Below are 25,077 nucleotides of genomic sequence, written 5' to 3'. Positions count from 1 at the left end.
CAAACTATGGTCCGCGGGCCAACTGCGGCCCGTGGTCCAATTTTCATTGGCCCGCAGGAAATTCTAAAAATGTATTGGAACACGGCCCACACATGGAACCTGCACTGGACTGTATTGTACTTCTTAGTCTCACCACTAGGTGGAGTAACGGTCTTGAACGAGGGAAGCCTCTCTATAAAATGAATAATAGAAGAAGAAATGTGCTACAGGTAACCCAAAATGGTGGAATTAAAGAAACATAAGAGAGAAAGTGAGTGTAGAAAGTTTCAGACGCGGTGTGCGATGAGAGCACAGCTAATAACTAATGAAGATCACTTTTACATTACGGAGGAGCTGCTTCATGTTAGCAGTCTAAAGAGCACCACGACGGGGGAGGATGTTTCTGAAGCTCTGCCAGGTGCAGTTGGCATGATGGGACTTAAATGGGACAAGCTTTGAGGCTGCGGCTGTGGAGGTACGACGGCTCCAGCTGGGAGCGCAAAGGAATCTATGGTGTCCGCCGAGGGGCAAGAAAGTGGAGGTAAGGCTGTTTGATTCGAGCACCAGGGCTCTAGCACAGACTATTTCAAGCTTCCCTCTCTGATGCTGGTGCTGCTGCTAGTGAGCAGCCCTTTGTATGTTTTTCTGTATGTGGCCCTCAGTGAAAAAAGTTTGGACACTCCTGCTGTAGTCTATTTAATCTGTTTAGATTTGCACAAACAGAAGAAAGACTATATGGATACAGGCGTCATTCCACTGATATTTCAAACACATGGAGAAATGTAGCAGAGACATTAAAGTGATTCAATTTCAACATTAATAGTAGGTAAGTTCAGACTGACAGCAGATGGTCAGAGTCTCATTCTAATACAGCCAGTGAAGACTTTCTGAATAAAAGAGTGGAGCTTCTAGTGTTCTGCCCACCACACATTCAAATGGAGGTGGATGAAATGTTTGTGTTACGTCCTCTGAAGAATGTGGAGGTGTGGAGGTAGCTGACCTTGTGTTGGAATGTGTTGTATGGTGCAGTGGCTGTTGTGTTGTAGTTCCTCACTGTGACCACTGGAGGTCAGCAGACACTCATCACAACCGTTTACAGGCACCAACAAGACACAACAGTATTCCTCACTGTTGGTCTAGAACTCTGAAATAAAACAGAGAAGAAGAAAAAGAAGAAATCGTGTTTCTTTTATTCTGTCCTTCTCTCATGACATGATAGAGAACCTGAAACTGTTGTAACTATGAATTTATTAAGGATACAGAAACTCTTCATGACTAATTCACCATAAAACACAAACAGCCAATTTCAGCTCATTCTAATGAGGATTTTTAGTGAAAGATTAATTCATTGATTGATTGAACAATTTCTTAATGATTGATTAATTTCAACACAATTATAATATCTAAATAGAAACCCAACAATGACTTATTTGTCCAAAGTATTGAAAAGTGTAGCCAGATTACCAAGATGTCTTTCTGCAGCACTTGAAAATTACAAATGCGTCAAAAACATAAATCCAAACCTCTTTTGTACACTGCAGTTAAAAGTGTGCCATTAAATGTCATTCACTGTACAGTATCACACTGAGTGCTCAGGGCCTTTTTAAATATTCTGTGTGCATCCTCAGCAAGCATGTCGAGGAAACTACTGAGAGCTCTGTTGGTCGTGGTAAAAGAGAGAGCTATTGCTGCTGGGATTCCAATTATTGGAATGAATCTGGATCCTTCCTCTGCTACCATTAATGCAGCTATACTTGCACATTGACAAAGAAGCTTCATGACAAGATCAGGGGTAATTTTTTTTGCAGTCAGTGGTGAAATGATGACATCAATCAGATCCTTCAGTGGCACCTGTGAATTATCAGCAAGTCTCTGTAGTGACTTGACATCAAGACCAAAGCCAATTACGTAATGTGTAAGAGCACCAACCAGCAAGGCTAAGTCCACACTAATAGACAACCCAGGGATTGGTACTGCTGCTCCAACTGCAGATGTAGTGGCGTAGTATTTTATTTGGGCCTGGAAAACCTCTTTCTTCTTGTTGATGATCTCCAGGCTGGTGTTGGGCATGGCAAACAGCAGAGCGTTCCTCTTGTGTGAAGGAAGCTGTTTCTCCAGTGTCTCATGTAAGAGAGAGAAGTCGTACAGTTTGAGATCGAAGCTGGACATCAGGAAGACTTGTGGAGAGTCACCATGAAGACCTGAAGGAATAAATGATATGACCATTAGTTATATATTATTAAAGCAATTCAATGTTTTGAATTTATAAAGTAATGTGCACTTTTATATTACGCAAAATCCACTTTTTAATGTCTTTTCAACATAAATGTGTGTCCCTGCTGTGCCTCCAGACTGTCCTTTCTCTGTTTCTCCTGCTCCATCTTTCAGTAAATGTGTGTGAAAACACTCCATTTAGATTTGGCTCCCCTTATGATGTCATAAGCAGATCTGTTGAGCATGTGACCTCCTGCAGCCCTTCACTAGGCCGACCGTTCCTCCCTCACTGAAAATATCCTGAATCAACTATTGGTTTTTCCTCATTCACACCAACTCCTGGTAACACAAAGACGCTAAAGGCAACAGTGAAGCACACAAGCTGTTCTGTTCTTCAGACTGCAAACTGAGCACAGCAGACTAAGAGTCTGGTCAGTTTTCAATAATGGAAATCCAGTTATTACTATTATCGTCCCATTATTATGAATTATTCCATAAGTTACTTACCTTCAAAGCAGTTTTCCCTGATCTCTGTAAGAGTCTTCTCTTCATTGAAGCCCTTCTTCCTCCTTTCAGCTCGTAAATCATTGTCTATCTTTGAGCGAACAAAGTAGAACTTTTTCCCCATCTTCTGAATCTCCTGAGCAAGTTTCGTATCATTTTCTTTGAAGCGACTAGCTGAGATGATGATGAAGAAGTCAAACTTTTCAAATCCCACATGCTCCAGGTACTTGTCAGCTGGAAACTTATCAGTGCCCATACCAGGAAGATCCCACAGTGTAACATTGGGATAGTTTGGGTGGGGGTATGGTGTGACCTCCATGGTGGTTTCTACACAACCAGTGGGGGCAGCTCCCTCATCACTGTCGTCGACGCCTCTAAAGGCATTAACAAAGGTGGATTTACCAGAGCCAGACTCTCCTGTGATGGCAATATTCAGTGGAATATTGTTCTGCTCATCCAAGTACTCCTGGATCTTTGCAACAGCTAAGGCTTGATCACTGTTTTGTAAAGCTTCTTTAACTTCATTATTTAGGGAGTCATATTGATTATCCATGGTGATCCTTGGATGATCTGGGTTAAAAGAGAAGTAGAAGTAGCACTTTGAGTCATTTTTTTGCGTACTAAGACGTACAAACCATTGCTTGAATAGCATTGCAAAGCTAAACTTTTCCAAAAATACTAAAAAAGGTCACCGCAGGTTCTCTATAAATCTAAAGGAGATTTATAATAATAATAAGAGGAAGAAGAAGAAGAAGAATGTTGTTCCTTGTATAGAAATCATTTATATAAAAAAAATGCTTATAAAAACAATTTGCTTAAAATTTCCAATTTCTTGCTCAGAATTGAGGCAAAGATATGATTTAATTGGTGTGAAAAACAAAAGCAACATTGAACAAAACAGTGGTGATAAACACAGGATGGAAAAACGACCTCACTCTCGTGCTTCAGAGTCGGCTATCACAAGGACAACATGACGTTTTTGGAATCTTTAAATATCAGAAGCTACTTACACAGAACTCTTCCTGATGTTGAAACAGATGAGATTTGTTGTAAATATACGATTTCTCTCTTTGAGTCTCAATAAATGTTGATATTTAGCTCCAAGACAAGCTCACTGTACATTCTGTCTCTAGTCAGCTCATTATAAACACCATGAAGAAGTATAACCAGTTCGTCCAGTTTATTATCCTTCAGATTGTGGCCAATGAAAATGAAAGTTGCTTTGTTCATTTCTGCCAATCCCAGCAGACATTGGGTGAGAGGCGGGGTCACCCTGGACTGGTCACCAGTCAGTCACAGGGCCAACACATAGGGACAGACAAACACTCACCCTCACACTCACACCTGCGGGCAATTTAGAGTCACCAATTAACCTAACGTGCATGTCTTTGGATTGTGGGAGGAAGCTGGGGAACCCGGAGAGAACCCACGCTAGCTTGGGGAGAACAAGCAAACTCCATACAGTTCAAACCTGGATTCAAACAACAGGCAACAGTGCAGACCACCACACCACCATGCTGTCCTAATTTCTGTAATTCTAGATAGATAGATAGATATTTATTTATTGATCCCTCAGTGGGGAAACTTTGCTGTTACAGCAGCTCAAAGGGACAGATAGAAAAATAAAAGCACACAGTTAAGAATTAGAAAAATTAAATAGCAGAATATAATATAATATATAATATAATTCTCTCAAGAAATGTGCATTTGAGTAGACTTAGCTTCTGTTCTGTCAAATAATTCTGTTTGTGGAGTTAAGCTGTGCCACCACCACTGCTTCAGTCATGTCTTAAGAAATGAGTCAGTCACTGTGTGGATCATGGCGTACACGCCTATATTCAGGCAGGTCTGGAGGAGATAAAGCATTGGTTCAGAGAAAAAGATAAGCTCCTGCACACTACCAACACTTATGGTGACTTTATTCAACAGCTACATTTCAGCCGAGCGACCTTCATCTGGTGTTTGTGATGGCTTAGGACGGTCTTCTTGTTGGTCAGTGGTCAGTTCCCAAGTCCCTTCAGAGACACTGTGAAGTAATCATCAGATAGTGATCTTCTCTGTCCTCCTCCTGGCACTTCATTTAGCTCACTGACCTCGTCTGCTGGTTCCGTTCAGGTCAAAGATTGTGTTTGTTTTGTTTGATGGTTTGTGGCTGATGAATTGTAGAGCAGACTTGCTTCTGCATACTTGTTCCACCCATGAGAAAATTATAGGCTCATCTTCTTTGCATCACCGGTTTATCCAGGAAAGGAATGCAGAAACGGATCATGTACACACACACCTACTAAATGCTTGTGTAATGACTATGAATGAGAACATAGATCAAGTCAACAAGGTTTCCTAATTCAGCTTCTCTTGGTTAAGATCACAAAACTGAAGATATCTCCACCCCCCTAACCCTGACTTTCAAAGAAGGAATTTGTTTTTTGTCTGTTACACTTTCAGTTTTACAACCTGTCTGTTCACTTCCCACTGCCTGTGCTCTGAATATCTGTGGTTCACATGAAACTGACCAACATTAAAAGTGTTGCAGTGTAATGGTAAATAAAATCTGACATCCAGCATGTTCCATGTAGAAAAAGTGAAAAAAAAAACTTTTCGACGAGACGACACCTAACAATTGATCAGCAGCACCTCAACACTGGAGGCTTCAAACAGGAAGTCCTCAGACGGAGGTGTTCACTGAGCTTAGAGGGTCACAGAGTGTCATCAGGAGGTTGTAACAGTGATACAGAGACTGGAAGAGTCACAGAAAGGAGAGGAGTGGACGTCCTTTGGCCACATCCCAATTTATTGAGACACTGAAATGTTTTGTTGTGGTATACCTACCACTGTTGTTAGCTTTTCTTTCAATAAATTGTTTAAGATGAAGAAATGACCTACTTAAATACCCTACTTTCATGATATAATATCACTGTAGCATTCACTTTTTACATTTTCCATAAATTTCACCTGAAAGTCGAATATCCCTAACTTTTTGTGAGTAGTGTATGAACTCCCACTGCTATGGGCAAACTAAATGAATATTTTGGCTGGGATAAGAGGAAGTTCAGGTCAAAGATTGTGTTTGTTTTGTTTGGTGTTTTGTTGCTGATGAACTGGGGAACAAACTACTTCTGCATGCTTGTATAGCCTGTATCGTTCCACCCATGAGAAAAATCCTGCACCACTGGCTGGTTCTGCCAGGAAAGGGACAGCAGAAAGGTTTTGGTGAACAGAGGGAGAACGAATACTGAGACTAAGACCTATGTGTCAAAGGTGATTAAACTGTTGCCTCAAAAACAAATATGGCAAGCATTATGGTCATGGGCGTGGTAGTGGGGGGAAAAGTGGACCTGACTACCCAGGGCCCGAGTAGGGAGAGGGGCCCATGAAAATCCTGATATATTTATATATTTTTTGTGATGTTTTCATTTTGAATGAATTGGGCCCTCCAATTAATTGGTGTCATAATTTATTTAAAATATATTGATAACATCAACTGAGAGAATGAACTTTATGTCAAAGTCCTCCCAACATATTGGACATTCTGGGGGCCCCTTCTTGGAGGCGCAAAATGGTTTAGTCTGCCCGACAGCGACCGGCGACAAGTGTAACGTCAGTGAGCCCAGATTGAATGACCTGGGACATCATGCTGCCCAAGAAGCACAAGTCGGGGTATCAGAAGAGGAAAGAAGGCAGAATGAGGGGAGGCAGTGGCAGCTGTTGACTGCTTTCTTTCCCAAAGATGAACCGAGTTTGCTTGTTGTGCAAAGTCCAATTAACTTACGTTGGTATGTTGGTTTGTGAGGGAGAGAGAGAGAGAGACAGAGAGTAGCGAGAGGGAGACAGAGAGAGAAACCATCACAACACTTGACACATTATAAATCAATATCTGATTTTTGTATTTTTAGATTATTTTTTCTCTTTATCTTTAGTTGTCATAGTAATAGGCTCCACTGCGATGGGGCCCACTGACACTGAGAGTGTACAGGGCCCAGAATTTGGTGCTACGCCCCTGATTATGGTATGTACCCACAGCCATGCAGCAATTTTATCATTTTATGTCTAAAATGAACACATACTCCGTTGCATGGTGGTGATATTTAGCTGAAGACGTTGGGAAATTAATGCCTCAACATGTTGTCCCTGTTAAAATGAGCTTGATAAGCAAATGTACTGTTCTCTGATCTGATTCTCTTCATCAGTTGGGAGGGTTTAGGTCACTATTTTAAATAACAGGATCAGGTGGTGTTCCTCACAGGCCCCTCCTGTACTACAACTGGTATAGGTACATTTTAATGTACTTTTATACTGTAAGGTATAAGGTAAGATAAGTCAATGCTGATATTTCCATTCATAACAATAAATCATACCTGCATATATGAGGACTGTTCAAAACAAGACTAAAAATCAGACACAAACCGTGTCTGGATGTTGCTGTGCATTAAAACTACTAGAATTTCTTTCAACTATAACAAATGGTGAATGTCAGGTTTGAATCAGGCTTTTTATTTGCACAGTTTGTCACTTAGGTGCGAGGACAGTCAATGCCGAATGAGTTCATGAATCCAAATATTTAATGCACATTTTCAAAAAGTGTACATTTTAGTGTACATTTTCAAAACCTAATAATGTAATGGCAGCCTATGTCCCCTAGATGACAGTGAAATGTCTGGTATCTGACATGAAGACAAGCATTTTGTTTGATCTGACAACAGCCCTCATTTGATTCAGATGTAAAAACAGTATTTAGACAGCAAACATCACATTCCTGATTTGCTCTAAGTCTTTGGTTGAAATGTGCAATTAGATGAAAAAACTTGATTTCCATTTAGCACTTTTACTACTGTGGAATTACAAGACTCTCTCAAAAATAATACAGAAGCTCCGCTGCATTGTTGAAATATGGCACATTTAAAGCTGGTTAGTCAACAGTGAGGTGTTTAAACCCAGGGCCCTCTGCAGGACCTGCAGAAAGCTCTTTGCTTTTCTCTGCTGCAACCACTGGTGATGTCATCACTGCTCCAAGATCATTCAAAGACACAAGGACACCACAAGCCAGATTCTCCAGTGACTGCTTATCAAGACTTGGTACATTTTGACGGTATCAGCCAGGAGGGTTAGATCAGTGGCAACAGAGCTGCCATGAACATAGCTGCACCAGAAGTACCCTATTATCCTACTAGAGCACTGCACAGCCAGAATTCAGGCCTACTTGAGGTTCTTTAAGTCCTCAGAAGTAGTGTGGGAGGCAGAGCTTCAGCCTCCTCTCCAGTGGAACCTTCTTCCAGCCTGGGCCTAGGAGGGACACCCTCTGTATTTTTAAGAGCAGGCTTAACACTGTCCTTTCTGGTAAAGCTTACAGTTTAGGACTGGCTCACCTGCCTTACACCAGCCCCTAGTTATGCTGCTATGGACTTAGACTGCAAGGGGACTTCCCATGATGCACTGGGCTCCTCTCTCCTCTCCTCCCTCTTCATCTGTATGCTTCACGTCCCTTTAATGGGTGTTACTAACTTGATATCTGCTGTGGGCCTGTGCCACCCCCACTGCTACTATTAGTATTATTAGTCATTATCGATTATTAGTCCACTAGTAATTGAATTCTTGAATCGCTGGGTCACAACACAACACAGCACAGCACAAAGAGACTGCAGGCAGCAGGTAGAATCCTACACTGGTACTGATACTGCCTGACCCCGGTGTAGAGCTGTGAAACCCAAAAGAAAAATGAGACCATATTGCTTTCATGGAGGCAAATTTCAGATGGTTATGTGTTTTATAATATGTGTTAATGTAAGTTCCATTTTGAAGTGGCCATGTGGTGAAGAATACATCATGGCTTATTTGGGACTGGATCCCAAAGTGAAAGACTTTGTTTCTTTTCTACTCTGCGTCCTCAGTGGTGAAGAGGTAGTCGTGGAGTTCATCCTTGGCAGGAAGCTCTTCCTCATCGCTGACTTTGATCTTCTGCTTCACTGGGATGGATCTAGGCATGAGCTTTCTTTCACGCTAACAGAAAAACAGGATGAAGCTTTAGCCTTTTAGCCTTTTGATCAGTTCAAAATCTCTTTTGATTTGTGCAGCTGATGTCCGTGTTGAGCTGCCATGTATTTCAGCTGATGTCTCAGTGCAACACATTTTACAGGCAGTGTAGGATGTCAGTCAAATGAATGTGGTTATGATCCACTGATCATTTTTGATCGGTGAAATGTTTAATTGTAGAAAACCTAAAAGAAATATTGACATTTAAAGAATAGAATGTTGTTTGTATCCATCGTTAAGTGGAAGAAGACTCACTATTATCTTGGAGTCACCCAGGGATCTTTGCATGCACTTCTTCATCCTTTCTTTCTGTTTCTCCCTCTCCAGTTGCAGCTTCTCTTCTCGCAGCCTGGAAAGTGACACAACGTTGCAGGAAGGGTTTTCATGTAGCATGCTCTATGGGGAAACATCTCTGTTCAGGCTTCCTTACATTATCATGAGCATACACTGTATATTGTAATTGCATTGATACAATGAAGACAGAGAAGCCGGTCTGAACCGTCTATCCACACCAGGACTCCCACAACCTGCAGTGAAGTGCAGGTTGACTAAACACTGCCGCCCCTCATGCGGAACATTCCATTATAAAATTACCATTAGCAGTATAAACATGCTGCTGATAAACGATTATTTTGAGGGACTGACTGGCTGATCCGCAGCACAACAATTATCTCAATCAGCTCATGTATATTGTGCACCTGTCTAAGTTTAAATTGTATAATTGGGCGTCAATGGAAAAAGAGATTAAAACGAAATTAACTGTTTGAAGAAATGATTCAATAAAAGTAAATGAGCAAGTAAGTAATTTTTTGCTGGAAACACAAGCAAAATATGCCACAAGAGTCCTGGTTTAGAAATTGTAAAAAGAAAAAGAATCAAAATGAACCTGATACTACTGAATCTACTACTGAAACAATATACTATGGGACATATACTATAATATGAGAGTCTACGGCCATCAGACCCGTCAGTGAGACACACCTGCTCCTCCTCTCACCGTCCTTGATCTGCCTCAGTGTCTCCAAGCTTTCTTCAGGGATGTTCTCGATGAGGTCCAGCAGGAATAACATACGGTACTCGACACTGGACAGCTTCTCCAAGGTGCTGAGGTGGGTCAGCCGCTTATCCATGCAACAGCGATGCACCTCAGCCACCTTTGTGGTCAGAGCGTCCATCAAAACATCCTGTGAGCAAAGAGAGCGAGTGGAACAGATGAAGGCGATGGAGAGGATTAGGAGGAGGAGAGGGAAAAAAACATCTGGTCAAACTCAGAATGCTGCGTAACAGTTTATATGATGCCGACTTAAATGATTTCTGGGTGCTGATATCCGTTGGATCCATTTTAATTTGCCAAGTGCAGCTTTTGGTTTTGTAACCATACAGTACAGTACATTCTGCCCCCTTACCTGGTCCTCTGCTTTTAATATGTCATGCAGCTGAACCTTCCTTTTGAGCGCAGCAGCTCTCTCCGTGTCTTTGCTGATCCTGTCCTGCATGTCATTTACCTGCTGTGTCAGCTTCTCTTCATCCTCCTTCCTACAGACAGAGAGGAGTTAGCACTGGATGGGATTACTGTCACAAGTTACTTTTATTTTCTTGCTAATACTTTTATACAGCTGGCTTTTGTTTAGGCTGTATCCTCTTATACTGCATGTCCCTTAGTGTTACACAAACCACAAACTGCATGTTCACTTGAGCCCTTTGGCTAAATATGACGCTTACATTTTCTTCTGTGAGGTATCGATGATCTGCTGGAGCTCCTCCAGAGTCCCATCCACCCTGGTGGAGGTCTGAATCAGGGACAGGCTCTGCTCGGTCAGCTCTGACACCACATCCAGTAGCTGCTGGGGATCAGAGAAGTATAGCTCCTGCAGGGCCGGGAGAGCGACAGCACGGTGAGGGCAAATAAGCACTCAAGATGAAAAGATGTAGCGCTTCGGGAAAACTGACCTCATGTTCTGTGCTGTTGATTCCCAGTTCACAATCTGTGACCCTGAAATGCCAAAGAACAAGAAAAAGACAGTTAACGAAACAAACGCTGGACATGCAGCAGAATGCTCATCAGTCTCGTTGCGGATGTGATGTGTTGAGGTCCCCTTACGTTGAGTCGTTGGTAGCTGAGGACAGCGTCTCCAGACCTGTGTGCACGTTATCACAAGCTCAGATCGGGTTTGAGATCAATATCAAGTGAATAAATTAGAATCTTAACACTTACCCTGTCTACTTTCTGACTCCTGAGGCCCGCTGTGAGACGGGACGGTAGATTCCAAAGCTTTTGCCTCCTGCCACTCCAGAGGTGACAGCTTGAACAAAATGTTCTTGTATCCCTTATATTTATTTAAGGTTTCCTCAATCTTGGCAATTTCACTATAAAGAAAGGACACACTAAGTTCAGATCCACATACACATCAGTGTGTCCCAGTGCTCACTTTGATTTATAGTTCCTCTCCTTATCACTTAATGCACATAACACATGGGGGATGTGCACAGATTGATGTATGATATTATCATAGTGCTACCTTTTTAAGGTAACTGATACGTCACTTAAGTTCTCAATCATAGCGTTGTTCTCCTGTTTGGACTTGCTCTCATTTTTAAAACTGACAACAGAGACAACATTACAGTTATTATATAACAAAATATTTACTTTAATCTTGTGTCACAATGACAAATGATGCACAACTTACAGTATTCTGGCATCCTCAGGTTTTATCTCAATCCCACTGAGGATCCCGAGAAATTTGTTATTCTCGCTTCTAATGTTTTCTTGTAGCTCCTCCAGAAGTCGGTTCTGTGCTGCAGTGGTCTTGTCCAAATTCTCAACCTCTTCCCTGCTCCTAATCAGACATTCCTGAAGACAGAGGGAAGGAAGGAAGGAAGAACTTACTTTATTAAAAATAGGAAGGTGGTAAAGCCAGACATGAATTGGCAGAGGGAAAAAAAACACTATCTATCACTATCTAATTAACATATGTAAGGCTTCAAAGTGGTTGATGTTTTTATTTGAAGAGAACAGTTTATTATTTCAGGTAATATTCTTATTTGCTGTCTTGTTGAGCGTCAGATGAGAGGACCGACACGGTCCTTCAGTGATTCTGAAGAGAGAATACTGTAGCAATAGAATATCATGTAAATTGTTCCTTTCTGTGTATATTTCTGCCAGATTGTATATGTATTTTGATAAAAGTAAGTAAGTAAAAGGTTCAAGACAGTAAAAAACGATTTTCACTTTCATTTTTACTGCACTTTTTGGCAATTTATTTAATTAGTAAAGGCATGAATCTATACATATTATTAAAATTTAGGATGTAAGGGTTGTATTGATGTATAGTAAATTAAAATACTCCAAAAAATGGGACTACAGTATGTAAAAATGTAAAAAAAAAAAAAAAAAATGCTCTGGCGGATTTATGGTCGAACATAAAGGGACCTGCATAAGAAAAACTAAAACAGCAACATCAGTAAAACGGCCGATACTGATCTATAAATACATCAATATGGGTGATTCTTATCGAGTCTGATATCTGTAGCTCCTTTATACTCTATGGGAACCCTCTCTTGCAGTGAACTAAATCCCTGCAGCCATCTGACACATCCACACTTAAAACAGACCCCTTGAAGTTGTTTACCTCCTGCAGTGCTCTACGCCGTTCAGTGGAGAGCAGGTTGTGTTTTATCTCTGCCTCAATAGTCACTAGAGACAGAGGACAGGTGTTTCTTAACACTAAAGTAAAGCATCACAATCTTTTCAGGTCAGAAGTATTACTTTCACTACATTTCACGTGCTCTGACTCTCTGCTCTGTATCCACCTACTTCGCTGAACCATGGTCATCCTCGGCTCAGGGATGTCTTTTGTTTGTTTAAGGGGGATTTTGGTATTCCACAGTTGTCCTGCTACCATGTCGTCCGTCAGCTCATCACGTAAGGCCAACAGTTTATGCAGCACCTGACCATGGAGGAGAAGAGCGGTTTGTCTGGTCATGGCAGTGGATGTAAAGCTGGTTATGCTGTGTTTAAACACACACACCGACCTCTTTTCGGTGCCCTTTTTCCTCCTCAGTCATTGCAGGCATGCTGTGTGGCACTTTGAACTGGCTCCGTCCCGGCCTCCTCCCTCTCACTTCTACACACAGAACACAGGAGGAAAATGACTCTGTGTTAAACAACAAAAGTATGTGGTCCTCTTGTTGAAATGATAATGTTAACACTACCAGAAAGCATTGAAAACGACTGCAGTCACCGTGTTTCTCCTGTGTGAAGCCTGCCATAGTAGCACATACTCACCTGGCTCTGGTGCTGACATCTCCGAGGATGTTTCTGGCTCTGTCCTGTCAGCGGCTGCAGGTTGCAGAGAGCACACAAATTGAAACCTAAAATCTGAGACTGACAAACAGCTGTTTCTCCATGAACTCTACATTAACCGCATCACATAAAACACTGACTCTACCTCTAGTGTTACTAAGCCAGCCTTACATGCGTTTGGAAAAATGCAACATTCCTGGAAATTTAAATGTTGCTCACAAAAGTTGTGGCTTTGCAATATGAGGCTCCGGTTTAGCATCAACACTTGGTCCTGGCAGCACTGTTAGCTTGACAAAACTAGTTACAGGTTAGTGCTGAAGCAAACTGATAGTTCAGTTAGATATTAATGGTGATTGATTAGCCAGTACCAACCTGACATCTTTATCACAGCAGACACAAACCTTGAATTTCCATCGATGTTGTTTTGGTGTCTTTGAAAGTGGGAGTTGCCATGGTGACCCCTGCAGCAGCTCTATCATTGGTGGAGGCAGAAAAACTGCTAAACCATTGGATGGATGGATGGATGGATGGATGGATGGAGATAGATAGATAGATAGATAGATTTTGGACAAACCTCTGCAGTTTTTCTGTTTTCTTTCATTTCCAGATAAAACAGCAGGAAACACATTGTAGCTGTAAGTGACAGAAACCACTTTGTGGGATCAGACATTAAGACACAGGACACAGGACTCTGCACAACATTTTAGATTTTAATAAGGGAAAAGTGAAGTGAGATGGATGCAGAGTGAATAAAATCAGCTATCTGCTAGAACAAGTCAGAAGTGCTGGTGTGTGGTGCAGACCAGAGAGGATCATAGCTACAGTAACACTGACAAAATTAATATGACATGTAGTGAACGGAGGCAGCATCAGCTGCCATTTCACCAGGCAGTCATTCCAGTTGGTTCTGGAAGCACAGAGAGGGAAGAAACAATCGAACAACAACAACAAAACTTAGTCGAGTATTTGTGTTATCAGCCTTTATATGACACACCACACCACAGAGGTAGAAGAATACCACTGACTAAATGATGAAAGCAACATCTCTGAGTTGCTTTTCTTAGAACAGAATTCACCCCAAAACTCCCCTGTAAAACATTCATGGAACTGTTAATTATAACAATTCAGAGCAGGTAAGTAGAGGAACATAGTATGAGTGAGATTTCAGTCAGACTTGAGAAAAGCCTGAAATGTAGTGAAACGTTCACTCCTCTGCTCTCACTGCTCTGGTGTTGTTCCCCTCTGTGGCAGCTTTCAGGTCAGGCATTCATCTGAATGGAATAATCTTCAGAGTTCGTAAAAGACGCATTCAATGTGTGAATAGTGCTGAGGCCCTCCTCAGTTTGTTCCTTGCTTGAAGATTTCCGCAGAGGCTTGTGAATGTAATATTTCAGTGCCCTCTAGAGACTAAAAGATACACTGCTGCCCTGCATCCACTCTACACTCTTCACACGTTCCACATGTCAGATATGTAGTACGGGAAAAATCTGATGTATGACACTGAAATTATTTGCAAAGCACAGCGAAATTTAAGTTAACACAAACACTGTCGAGAGAACATTATTCAGATCAGTAATCAAACTCTGGAAAATGTCAGTGGCTTGAACACTTGACTAAGCTAGTGATGGCGGTAGCCCCGTACTACACACTTGGTGTAGTATTTCTGTATCTAATTACATCCTTCAAATTTATTCTGAAGACATATGTTTTAGTTTGTAGAAAAATATGACAACTGGTAGATTTCATGTTGGTTACAGGTCATTCATACTTTGCTGAGTTGGATTAATGGCGGGGGGAGGAGGTCGTGGATCACGAAGATAGTCCCTCTTTCCGCCCGTCTTACTGACCAGTTTAACATCTGTGATGATGATGTCGTGGCTCACTGCCTTGCACATGTCATAAACGGTCAGTGCTGCCACAGAGACAGCTGTCAAAGCCTCCATCTCCACTCCTGTCCTGCCCGTGGTGCGACACGTCGCTGTGATGACCGCAGCCTTCTGCGGCTCGTCAAGGTCAAAGGTGATGGAGGCGTGGTCTAAGGGGAGCGGGTGGCACAGAGGGATGAGGGCTGACGTCTGCTTGGAGGCCATGATGCCAGCCACCTGCGCCACAGCCAAGGCGTCGCCCTTCGCCAGCTGGTTATCTCGAAGCAGCCGGAAGGCAGTGGGGCCCAAGATGACGGTGGCGCGGGCTGTGGCTGCTCGACACGTGGGAACCTTTCCCCCAACGTCCACCATGGTGGCTCGCCCCTGGGCGTCTGTATGTGTCAGCTGGGCTTCTGTTGTTTCATCCAGTTGAGTGTTGGAGACATTTGTGCCCAACTTCCTCTGATCACTCACAAACTGTGTGAGTTTGACACTTGGGTCCCCGCTGGAACTCTGACTGTGGCACAGTCTAACACTGTGTTGTTTCAGATTTATTTTGTCATTCATAAGTAGTGTGGTAGTAGGTGTTCCTGAGGTCCTGGGTAAGTGGCTCTTCAATGCATTCGGACCCCAGGTTTGTGCGTACCTGAGACCGTCTTCATTCATGACACTTGTGCGTGTAGGAAAACTTGCAGTCTTAGTATGCAAACTGGTGAAAGCGAGACTGTTGCCAAACTCAAAGGAGTGAAGGGGTGCTACATCAGAGAGGCTGTCCATGGCATTAAGTTTTTCTTTGTTAATGTGTGCCCTAACATGGGTACTCTCACTCATCAAGATTCTAGAGCAGCAAACACGAGCTGCCTGCACTGAGGCAGTACAGTCTGGAAGGCACAAAAACCCCTCTCTATTCAGGACTCTCCTGCTGCCTGAATGGCACGTGTGTGGAGCTGCTGTTGGACAGAGGGATGTGATGTTTGCAAGCTGGGAAACAATGGGGAAAGCCCTCAGGCTGTCTTGCGCCTTTGGCAGAGAGAAAGGCTTTTGGGATGTGTTGTCTACTGGAAAAAAGGAGAACATCACAAAAACATTCATATTTACATCGAGATGGATCATTAAAAAGTTTAGAATTAGTTATTAGCTCAAATGTAAAAGCATCTTGAAGCTACATACACAATCCGCAACCATAATAACCCAAATAAATCACGACTGAGCAGTGATAGAACAAAGTGAGTGTCAGAGATTTGTACGTACAGCCACGTCACCCACCAATGAGGATCATCGGCCTGTTCTTCATCTGGGAAATACTGAACATGCCTGGAGAGACAAACAGGAAAAGATTAGATTGCGACAGAACTTGAAACTCTGTGAGAATCCCCCCCCCCTGTGAAAACGCTGTGTTGCATAAAAGCTGAGTGTAAACAAATCCACCTGCATGTTGTTTCTTCTTCCTGCCCACGGCAGCTCCAATGACTTGCAGTAACTCTTCATCTGATGACCCGGAGCGCAAGACGTCTCTCAGGGACACCTCGGTGTTCCCAAACAAACACACCTGAGAGAACACACAGGAAGAAGGAGGAGGTGTGACTATTAAGACAGATTAATAGACGCTTCCAAAACCAAACAAGGGGTGAGATTATTACATATGTATCATTGCATTCATACGAAACAGACTCCATTACTGGCTCCTTGAAGCACATCAAAGAACAGCTGTAGTTTTACCTTGAGGCTGCCGTCTGCAGTGATGCGTAAGCGGTTGCAGGAGCCGCAGAAATGGTCCGACATGGAGGTGATGAAGCCCACCTGACCTTTGAAGCCTGGCACTTTAAATGTCTGTTATAAGGCAGATAGAGCGCTAAACAGTTATTTGTGTGAGAGATTTGTTGAAAACAGTTTCAAGCATTCAAACACTTCATCTGATTTTCTCAAATTTGGCCATGAATAGCATTTGTCTGTCAAGACTGGGAATGTTGAGATCAGTTTTCTGCTGGCTAACCAATGAACTTAATAATTCCAGCACAACAAATGTGCATCAGCTGATAAGATACCACAGTGTGTTGTGAAAACACTGACAGCTCTGTCAAGCAACATTCCTCAGAGATATTCTGAATAATTCACATTTAACAGGAATGAATAGTGCTGGCATCATCCTGATTTATTCCTCAGGATAGGCTGCTAAATAAATCAGCTTTCTTTTCCAGTGTTCCAGCTTCTGATGGGTACAAATCAATACTTGAGAAATGTAGTACATTTGGAGACAGTGACCTTGGCGGTGTCCGTGTGTCCGGTTTGAAGCGGTTCCAGGTCGGGCCACTGCTGCCTGATGTGGTCCAGCATCTCCTGGTAACTCACCATCTTCTTAAAGTTCCACCTATTGCCTGCAGAGGGGAGAAAAGGCAGTGTGGGTCAGTGCAGGCTTTAGCATAGATGCTACAGCATCTTTCAGCTTATGCACAATTCAACAACCAGTCGTGTGTGTGTGTGTGTGTGTGTGTGTGTGTGTGTGTGTGTGTGTGTGTGTGTGTAGCACATCAGGAACATATTTCTGCAAACAAAACTGAACAGATCACCTTCTCTTCAGAGGGAAAGGGACATGTTAAAAGATTACAGTTGTCTCAGTGATCAAACATGTCATACCACTATAAAAACATAGGCGTTACTTTATTCTTTCATCAAGACGTGTGTAATAAGTCATTGTGGGAAGTGAGCTCTCACCGTCGAAGGGCATGTACTCGATGAAGCGCACCTCCAGAGGCTTCTTCTCTGTCAGCGCCACAAAATCTAGCAGCTCATCCTCGTTGAGGCCTCGCATGACCACACAGTTAACCTACCGAGGGCAGCACACAACAATAGGCCTCTGATTAGTAAGCTGAAGCTTCATCTCCTCAGAGGCCTGTGATGTCTCAGCTGTGAGGAAGAACTGCAAAAACCACAGCGTAGCTCTACGTGGCAGTGACAACAGGCATCTGCACAAATAAAACGGCTTACTGGAGATGAATGCATCAGTATTTCATTGTATAACATAGCCTACAGACCTTGTAAGACTTTGCTGAAATACAGCTGAAAGATTATTGTTCATTACTAGTTGCTGAAGTTACTCAGGGGAATAACGTTTAGTACACAAAAGTTATTGTGATTTGCTGTCTCGTTATTTTAGGACTTGATAAAAAATGTGACAGTTTAAAACTGCAGCAGTAATCTTACAATTGACTTTTCCTCCACATATGAACTGCCCCTTTATCAGTCTCTTTTACTTTTACTCTTTACTTTACTCTTTTACAGCTTCTACTTCCTACAATGGAGTAAGCACAGCAAACTACAGTCAGTTGCATCAAGCTTAGCGATTTAACATCTTAGCAAACATGCTGCCACCCCTTAGCGGTCAGAAGAACTCTTTCCAAGAATAAAACAATTGTCATGGTATCTTTTTATGGTATCCTTGCATTCCTCCAGCGACACAGCAGGAGAAAACCTCTTCCTGTATTATTAGGTCTCAGGAGGGGAGTCAGGTGTTGGTATTAGCCTGTTCCTGTGGTAGGCAGCAATTCATCACATACAGAAAATCAGGAAGCAGCACACCGATTTTTTTAGCTTTTGTAGGCAAAATGTTCAGCACATGGATGAAATATTATCATCAGCAATGCAGTTACACCGTCCTCTCACAGCAATTTGACATTAAGAGGAAGTAGCAGCCAAAGTGTCACCTCACTCTAATAATAAATACTTTTATCAATAGATATTTTTTAAAATTCAACACCAGAGTTCAGTTTACTCAGAGAGCCTCAGCACTGTTGGTTCTAACATCCAGTCTTACAGTCACAAGTACAATGAGGGGAACGTTTCACTGAAGATAGTTATTGGTCACATTTTAGAGCATCAGACTATATGTTTTCCTTCCTTCCTTTTTCATTCCATGTTTTGTAGTCAAAATCGTCCATACTAAATATCTGTATATATTATTTAAAATATCAACTAAAGAGTCATAGTGAGAAATAAACCAAAAAGTGCACAACACAGAGTGAATGTTTCTCTTTTTGATAAGATGAACAAAGTACCTTGACAGGGTTGTAGCCCATTTCGATAGCCTTATCAATGCCCTCCATGACCTTGTGGAACCCTGCAAAAAACAGAGACAAAGACTGATGATGTTTTAAGTTCAAAATTTTGCAATAAATGCATTAATCATACTTTAGTACATTTGCATTCTGTGCTACCAACTCAAATACAGGGTGGAAAGGCTTGTGATTGGGGGGGGAGGCTTTAGGGGTAAAAATGCACTGAGCTATACAACAGACACGAGACAACCTGGAGATCAGAGCTGAACAGAAAAAGTTGCGCTTTCGCTGACTAAACTCACGATTTGCCACAAACCACTAACATGGAAACATCTACAACTAATCCCTCAGCAGCTGGCAGAGCTTTTCAAACTACCAAGGTCAGACTCATCGTTTATCAGGACAAAACCCACAAATCCAGGCAGACTTAAGCTTCTCTGAAGGAGGTGAGGCTCATGTAACTCATTAAAATTCCCATAATCACAATTAAATGCCACATGTTATACTTAAACTTAAAGCTTACTGAAGGCTAAAGGACAAGATTTCTTTCGGGTTATACCTACAGACGTATAGGCTGCTAAACCTTTCCCTGAAAAAGCCAGCTCTGCAATTGCTCCTTCTTCTTTTTATCATTTCCTGATCTCAGGCGGTCCATCTGTGCCCACCTTCCATACGCCAACCTCCCACAGCTCTGCCAGGCTGTCATCTCCACGCCATGTGTGCCAACAGGCCCCTTCAGTAACCTCATGGGACTGACCCACAATAGCCACAGATATTGATTTAGGCTGTCAACTTTTCACAGACAAAGACAACTGGAACAGCAGAACAGCCTTATGTGGTCGCAAAGACACTGAAGACTTAACAACACTGGTGTCTTGGAGTGTGATGACTGCAACAACAACAACAACAAGCAACTTCAAATTCATTGGTGTTCTTGATTCACCACAAGCCAAAGCTGCAGTTAAGCACACTGATGCTGCAGTATCAGTCATCTAACCCTCCTTTAAGTCTTGCAGCTGACATTATGGGTAAAATACTTTTTCATACCTTTCCGCCTCACAATGAACTCAAATTTGGCAGGGACCAGTGAATCCAGGCTGATGTTAATCAAGTCAAGGCCAGCCTCTTTCAGCTTGGGCAGAAGCCTGGCCAAGTTCATGCCGTTGGTTGTCACTGCAATGGTTTTCAGGCCCTCCAACTTCCTAAGTTCGGCTGCAAAGGAAGAGCAAACATGGGAACAGGGGAGAGAAAGAAAGGAAAACAGTGAGAGATTGAGAGAAAAACGTGCTATCACAATTTAAACCCAGTATCTGCCATATGAGACTGTTGCAAAACAAAACTTAAGGTGGCTTGCTTATAAATGACCTCCTGAGATTGAAAAATAAAAGTGGTAATGTGAAAGCGGTCGCATATCTCACCAGACAAATCCTGTTTAATAATCATGTAAACTGGGATGACTTTGAAAGAGTAGTCCACCAATTCAGCCTTGCATTCCTTTAATGTCGTTTATTCGTTACAAAGTTACAAAGAGTTGTGTTAATAATGTCAGACTAAATGATGATGATGTTGATCAGAAAGCTTCACACAACACGCATCCTGTTGCTAATCCCTGAAACAAACCATCACATTTAAAAAGAGCCTAATCTGCTCATTTCCCCTATTGTCAGACAACAACAACACACTCAGTAGATCAAAAGTCTGCTTTCTGTTTCCACTTGATGCAAATTATTCACTCAAGTATATTTTAATGAGGGTCATGGGAGGTCACAGTGGTGTCTTGTCACATGACACAGTGGTAATTGCTGATCTTTATGGGGCTGTTGGCAGCCTATGGTCCTCTTTCTACAAAGACATTACCCATTGGTCACACCGCATTACTCTGTTCATTCAAGTCATGCTTTAATGTTGCTCCCACAGGCACTGTTCTCAGAACGTGACCCTCAGTGGCCGAGGCTGAACGGTTAATCTAAAAGTCAGGCTGTGAAATTAAAATGATTTCAATATGTCATTAGACTGAACACATAGCTGTGGTGTAACAAATCATTTTTCCTTCCACACTCGTGTCTTGACCTGAAGGCATGCGTGGCAAATCAGTCCTCCTTTTCTCTCCTCATGACACTTAGAAAAGTTCTAGTTGAGTCAACAAGGTTAGCACATGAATGACTGACAGCCTTGGATAGCACACGCTGAATCACTGCTCTGAAAAGACTGTCACCACATCCATAAGGTAAACCGCACAAAGCAGGTTGTGTTCATCATGACTTGGTTACTAGTGTTCATGCATCAATGATGGGGGTGACAGCCTGGCACTAGCTGAAATGCTACTGCTACTATCAACTCAGCTAGCTCCTTACCGATGATATCCAGCACATCAGGTCTGATGAGGGGTTCTCCTCCAGTCAGGCGGATTTTCTCCACCCCCTCCCGGACAAAGAGGCGAGCCAGGGTCAGCACCTCCGCGGTGGACAGCAGCTGGCCCCGCGGCGTGAGCTTCACCCCCTCCTCTGGCATGCAGTACTGACCTGAATATGAGAAGAAAGTAAAATGCTGACAAGATACCAAGAATGTAATAAGCCTCTCAACAGATGCTCCTCTCACACAGTATCAATAAAAACATTACACTAGAGAGGTAAATGTTTGTGTATCCTTATTTGTTAGATGAGTTTAGCCTGTTCATCTACCTGGAAGCAATGAATCCAAAAACAGACACACTTTTAATAAAATATTTAATCATATACGATCAATTTTGTATTGTAAGTATGACTTGCACAAAAACCCATATACATAGTTATTCATTTATTATCTATTAACTTATAATACGTGGACGTTTGAGCTTTTCTCTAAGTAAAGTCTGCATTAGCTGTGTGATGGGATTTATCAGTTAAAGGTGTGAGGAATTAACTACCACACGAAAGTTGTTCTGAGTTAAAAACAGGATGCAATGTTTATATAAATAGTGTGGGAAATTAGACAGAGGTGACCGCGGCTGTTCTTGTGTTATTGGTAGACGTGGAGAACACAGCTTTACGAAGGGAGAGAGTTTTTAGGGAATCTGAGGCAGGTGCCGTCAATTTAAAGTGAATTTGAGATTTATAGACCCAGATATAGGAGCACACCATCGGAAATGATCTTAAAACTAAGGCTTTTCTTCCTGGCATGTTATCAGTGTGTTCCTCACTCTGAAGATTACAGGGCCACGAGTGATGAACAGGTTAATCTGTCTCAATCTGCACCCATCTGACGCAGCATGATGGAGAAACCCAGATATATCATTTTAGACATTTAAAAAAGAACAAAGGTTGCCTTGAGAAAGAAAAACAAAAAGAGCAATTATCATCTTTGGGTAAAAATCATTCCCTTAAGAAAAACTATGTCTGAAACATCTCCTAACATGTTTGAATGACTGTTCTATAATCAGATGATAAAGGTTCTTTGCCTCCTCAGCAAACATCTCACTGCTGAAGCATCTGTGACTCCCTGCCAGCTCCAGGTGCTTTCTACAGCTTACCCTGACCTGAAAACTGTATTCCAGCGAGGATCAGTGACTTTACATTGCATTACAAATTTACATTATCATCAGTAAGAGATGTGTCACTGGTGGTGGTAAGAGTAACAGCAATGGAACCATTGTTGCTGATTTCGAGTAGTTGGATAAAGACACTTTAATATGGGACAGTGAGAACATCCACTCACAGCGCAGGTTGCATTTTTCAGTCAGGGAGATGCGCAGGTAGCTGTGCCTCCGGCCAAAGTTGTCAGTCAGGAACGCTGAAAAGGGTAGTATGCTGTCGTCTCTTAGCCTCTCCTGGGGATAAAGACAACAGGGCTATTGCACTTTGAAACTGATCTGATGCATAACAGCACTGCTGTGTCTTGTTTTGTACCAAAACACAAGATTTCTTCTGTTAATCTATCAGCACTTTTTTTATACCTATTCATGTCTTGTCAGAGAATACTGTTACGTCAGTCTGAGACTGGATCTGTGTCCCTAACCGGGAAAACAGTTCAACTATTTATAGTTTGAGCAAGATTGGAAACACCCATACTCTGGGAAAAACACAGGGACATGTGATTAACCTGAATTACGCATCAAAAGGCTTCACCAAGTCAGTCACATTGAGGGACTTGCACATGGTTTTGTAAATGGCCTTTGACTGTCAACAGTGGGCCACTCTTCCCGTTTGTCAGAAGTTATTAACACAAAGGCAAGCATGATTAAACACACTATAATTCATTATAAGACCCGGCCAGATACTGAATAGTTTGGTAGCCCTGTTTATTTCTGTATAAAAGGCCGGTAACAGTAATCTGAGGCTAAAAGTTTAAATCCATTGGTCCTCTGGATGTGACTGACAAAATAATAAAACAACAGCAGTCTTCACTTCTCAGAAACGAGCCTCAGAGACATGTTTTCTCAGTTCATTCACCCTGTCACTGATAGTACAGGTGACACAATGAACTGTTATCTTCCACAATGTACATTCATCCTGTGGTTTGACTAAAATCATGCCATAGAATAAAGATGTATCTAGTTTCAGGGATAAAGCTAAAGGCAAAAAAAATAGTGTTTAATAAGGAAATCTAGTGGCTGAAGTATTGGATAAGTAAAAAGTGCCACAGGACCGTCCACATTGACAAACCACTGACTTAGGTACAGGTTCAGGGTTGAACTGGTGACAGCAGTGAAGGTAATTAGGCCTGTAGCATTCATTCAAACAGCACTTGTTTACACATGAGGATTATTTAAGGCCTTGGTAATAAATCAGCTATATTTCAGTGGTGTAAAATACAGTTCTCAGGTGTCCATGCTGCACCACTGGTTTAATGTTTAGCCCTGTCCAGAGTTAGCTAGTTCAGCCTGTGTTGGGCTAAAGGGGACAGAGGCTTTAGCTTCGGTACAAAGTGACACAACTTGTCCCACAACAAGCCTCCGGTCATTAACCAACGTTAGCTAATGACTACAGCATTTCACCTGCGGTTGGACTCTGACTGCGGAGGGCAGGACTGGATTTTCAGAGCCCGACAGTCAGCATTACCTGTCTCGACCTGGTTTTCAGAGATGCGGCGAAGTTAGGAGCAGATAAAGTCGAGTCTCCAAGTTCAAGTTCATTTTCCCTGTGCGTAGCACTGGAGTACAGCCGGTGAACGCTCCCGTTTCCGCTCTGCCGAAAGAGTTTTCTGAAATGTGTCGGACCGTTGTGTCTATCAAACAGGCGGCAGCACATGCTAGCCCGAGCGGCCATAGCTGTGTCTTCTGACGGCTCCGGAGTCCTCTGAGGCTCTTCACAGAGCTCCAGGAAAGAGCTCATCCGCAGTGTCTCATGTCAGTGGACCCGGACAGGACCAGCAGGGGCGGGATTACGTCAGCCAATCATATAACGTACGCCTGTGCTGGTGCACGCTGGGTAGTGTAGTCCCAGATGGCTTCCACATTTTTGACAGAAGCCCTCCCCGAGTATTAAAGTAGGACTCACTCTTTCTTTTATTTCAGTTGTGCTTAAATTATGTATATTTCCTATTCATTTGCATTCAACTAATTCACTCATAGTGAATCAATGGCTGCCAGGTTTGGTAAGAAATGATTGGAATTTCTTATGTGTATCTGTATGGACCTGTGTGTGCTGACACATTCATTTAATTTCCACTTTGTCTTTGTTTTCACATTAAAAAAAAAAAGAGAGCTGAAGCAGTAGATATTATCCTTTCAAAGGCTTTGTGAGAGACTGTTATGGAGCACGATGTAGAGGGTATATCCCACATACATGAGTGGTTCCCACAAACATGTAGTTTGTGCAGGGACCAGGCACCACAGTTGACCTGACAGGGGCTCTGCCAAGACAGCCTGGCTTTACTGTCTCTGAATAATATAAAAAAGAAATTTGCTTTCCATTTAAAGGATAGGGTGGGGGGGCTGGAGCAAATCCCAGCTGGCATTGGTAAGAGGCAGGGTACACCCTGGACTGGTCACCAGTCAATCACAGAGACACCTAGAGACAGACAACCATTCTGGTTACGGGCAATTTAGTGTCACCTATTAAGCTAACTTGCATGTCTTTGGACTGTGGGAGGAACTCGGAGAAAACCCACACAAGCACAGGGAGAACATGCAAACTCCACACAGAAAGGCCCCAGG

The 25,077-nt window shown here is 42.4% G+C and overlaps 3 protein-coding genes across 6 annotated transcripts; all 3 read right to left on the bottom strand.

The window, feature by feature from the left end:
• Positions 1-1,151: 1,151 nt before the first annotated feature.
• On the bottom strand, positions 1,152-3,863 carry LOC139212464 (interferon-inducible GTPase 5-like). The gene is made up of 3 exons (XM_070843011.1): positions 3,708-3,863; positions 2,701-3,267; positions 1,152-2,180 (listed from the first exon to the last, which is right to left on the bottom strand). The coding sequence occupies exons 2-3, from the start codon at positions 3,248-3,250 to the stop codon at positions 1,546-1,548; spliced, it is 1,185 nt and encodes a 394-aa protein (XP_070699112.1). The 5' UTR covers positions 3,251-3,267; positions 3,708-3,863; the 3' UTR covers positions 1,152-1,545.
• Positions 3,864-8,525: 4,662 nt separating this feature from the next.
• On the bottom strand, positions 8,526-13,028 carry LOC139211900 (cilia- and flagella-associated protein 100-like). The gene is made up of 14 exons (XM_070842321.1): positions 13,010-13,028; positions 12,757-12,848; positions 12,539-12,671; positions 12,354-12,418; positions 11,412-11,575; positions 11,244-11,324; positions 10,940-11,091; positions 10,826-10,862; positions 10,675-10,717; positions 10,447-10,592; positions 10,131-10,260; positions 9,706-9,908; positions 8,980-9,073; positions 8,526-8,691 (listed from the first exon to the last, which is right to left on the bottom strand). The coding sequence occupies exons 1-14, from the start codon at positions 13,026-13,028 to the stop codon at positions 8,566-8,568; spliced, it is 1,485 nt and encodes a 494-aa protein (XP_070698422.1). The 3' UTR covers positions 8,526-8,565.
• A 714-nt stretch (positions 13,029-13,742) lies between these two features.
• Positions 13,743-24,190, bottom strand: mocs1 (molybdenum cofactor synthesis 1). 4 transcript variants are annotated; one of them, XM_070842723.1, is made up of 11 exons: positions 23,981-24,190; positions 22,638-22,749; positions 21,299-21,466; positions 19,992-20,156; positions 18,945-19,006; positions 17,605-17,716; positions 17,155-17,267; positions 16,612-16,722; positions 16,321-16,441; positions 16,159-16,206; positions 13,743-15,950 (listed from the first exon to the last, which is right to left on the bottom strand). In XM_070842723.1, the coding sequence occupies exons 1-11, from the start codon at positions 24,185-24,187 to the stop codon at positions 14,779-14,781; spliced, it is 2,391 nt and encodes a 796-aa protein (XP_070698824.1). In that variant the 5' UTR covers positions 24,188-24,190; the 3' UTR covers positions 13,743-14,778. The 4 variants fall into 4 exon arrangements, with proteins under 4 accessions (XP_070698824.1, XP_070698825.1, XP_070698827.1 ...); XM_070842724.1 differs by having other exon boundaries at positions 13,743-15,947; XM_070842726.1 differs by having other exon boundaries at positions 15,855-15,947; positions 16,144-16,206.
• Between the last annotated feature and the right edge of the window lie 887 nt (positions 24,191-25,077).

The sequence above is a fragment of the Pempheris klunzingeri genome, chromosome 13 (assembly GCF_042242105.1).
Source record: "Pempheris klunzingeri isolate RE-2024b chromosome 13, fPemKlu1.hap1, whole genome shotgun sequence".
Taxonomy (NCBI): domain Eukaryota; kingdom Metazoa; phylum Chordata; class Actinopteri; order Acropomatiformes; family Pempheridae; genus Pempheris; species Pempheris klunzingeri.
This window is presented reverse-complemented; position numbering and strand designations above follow the sequence as displayed.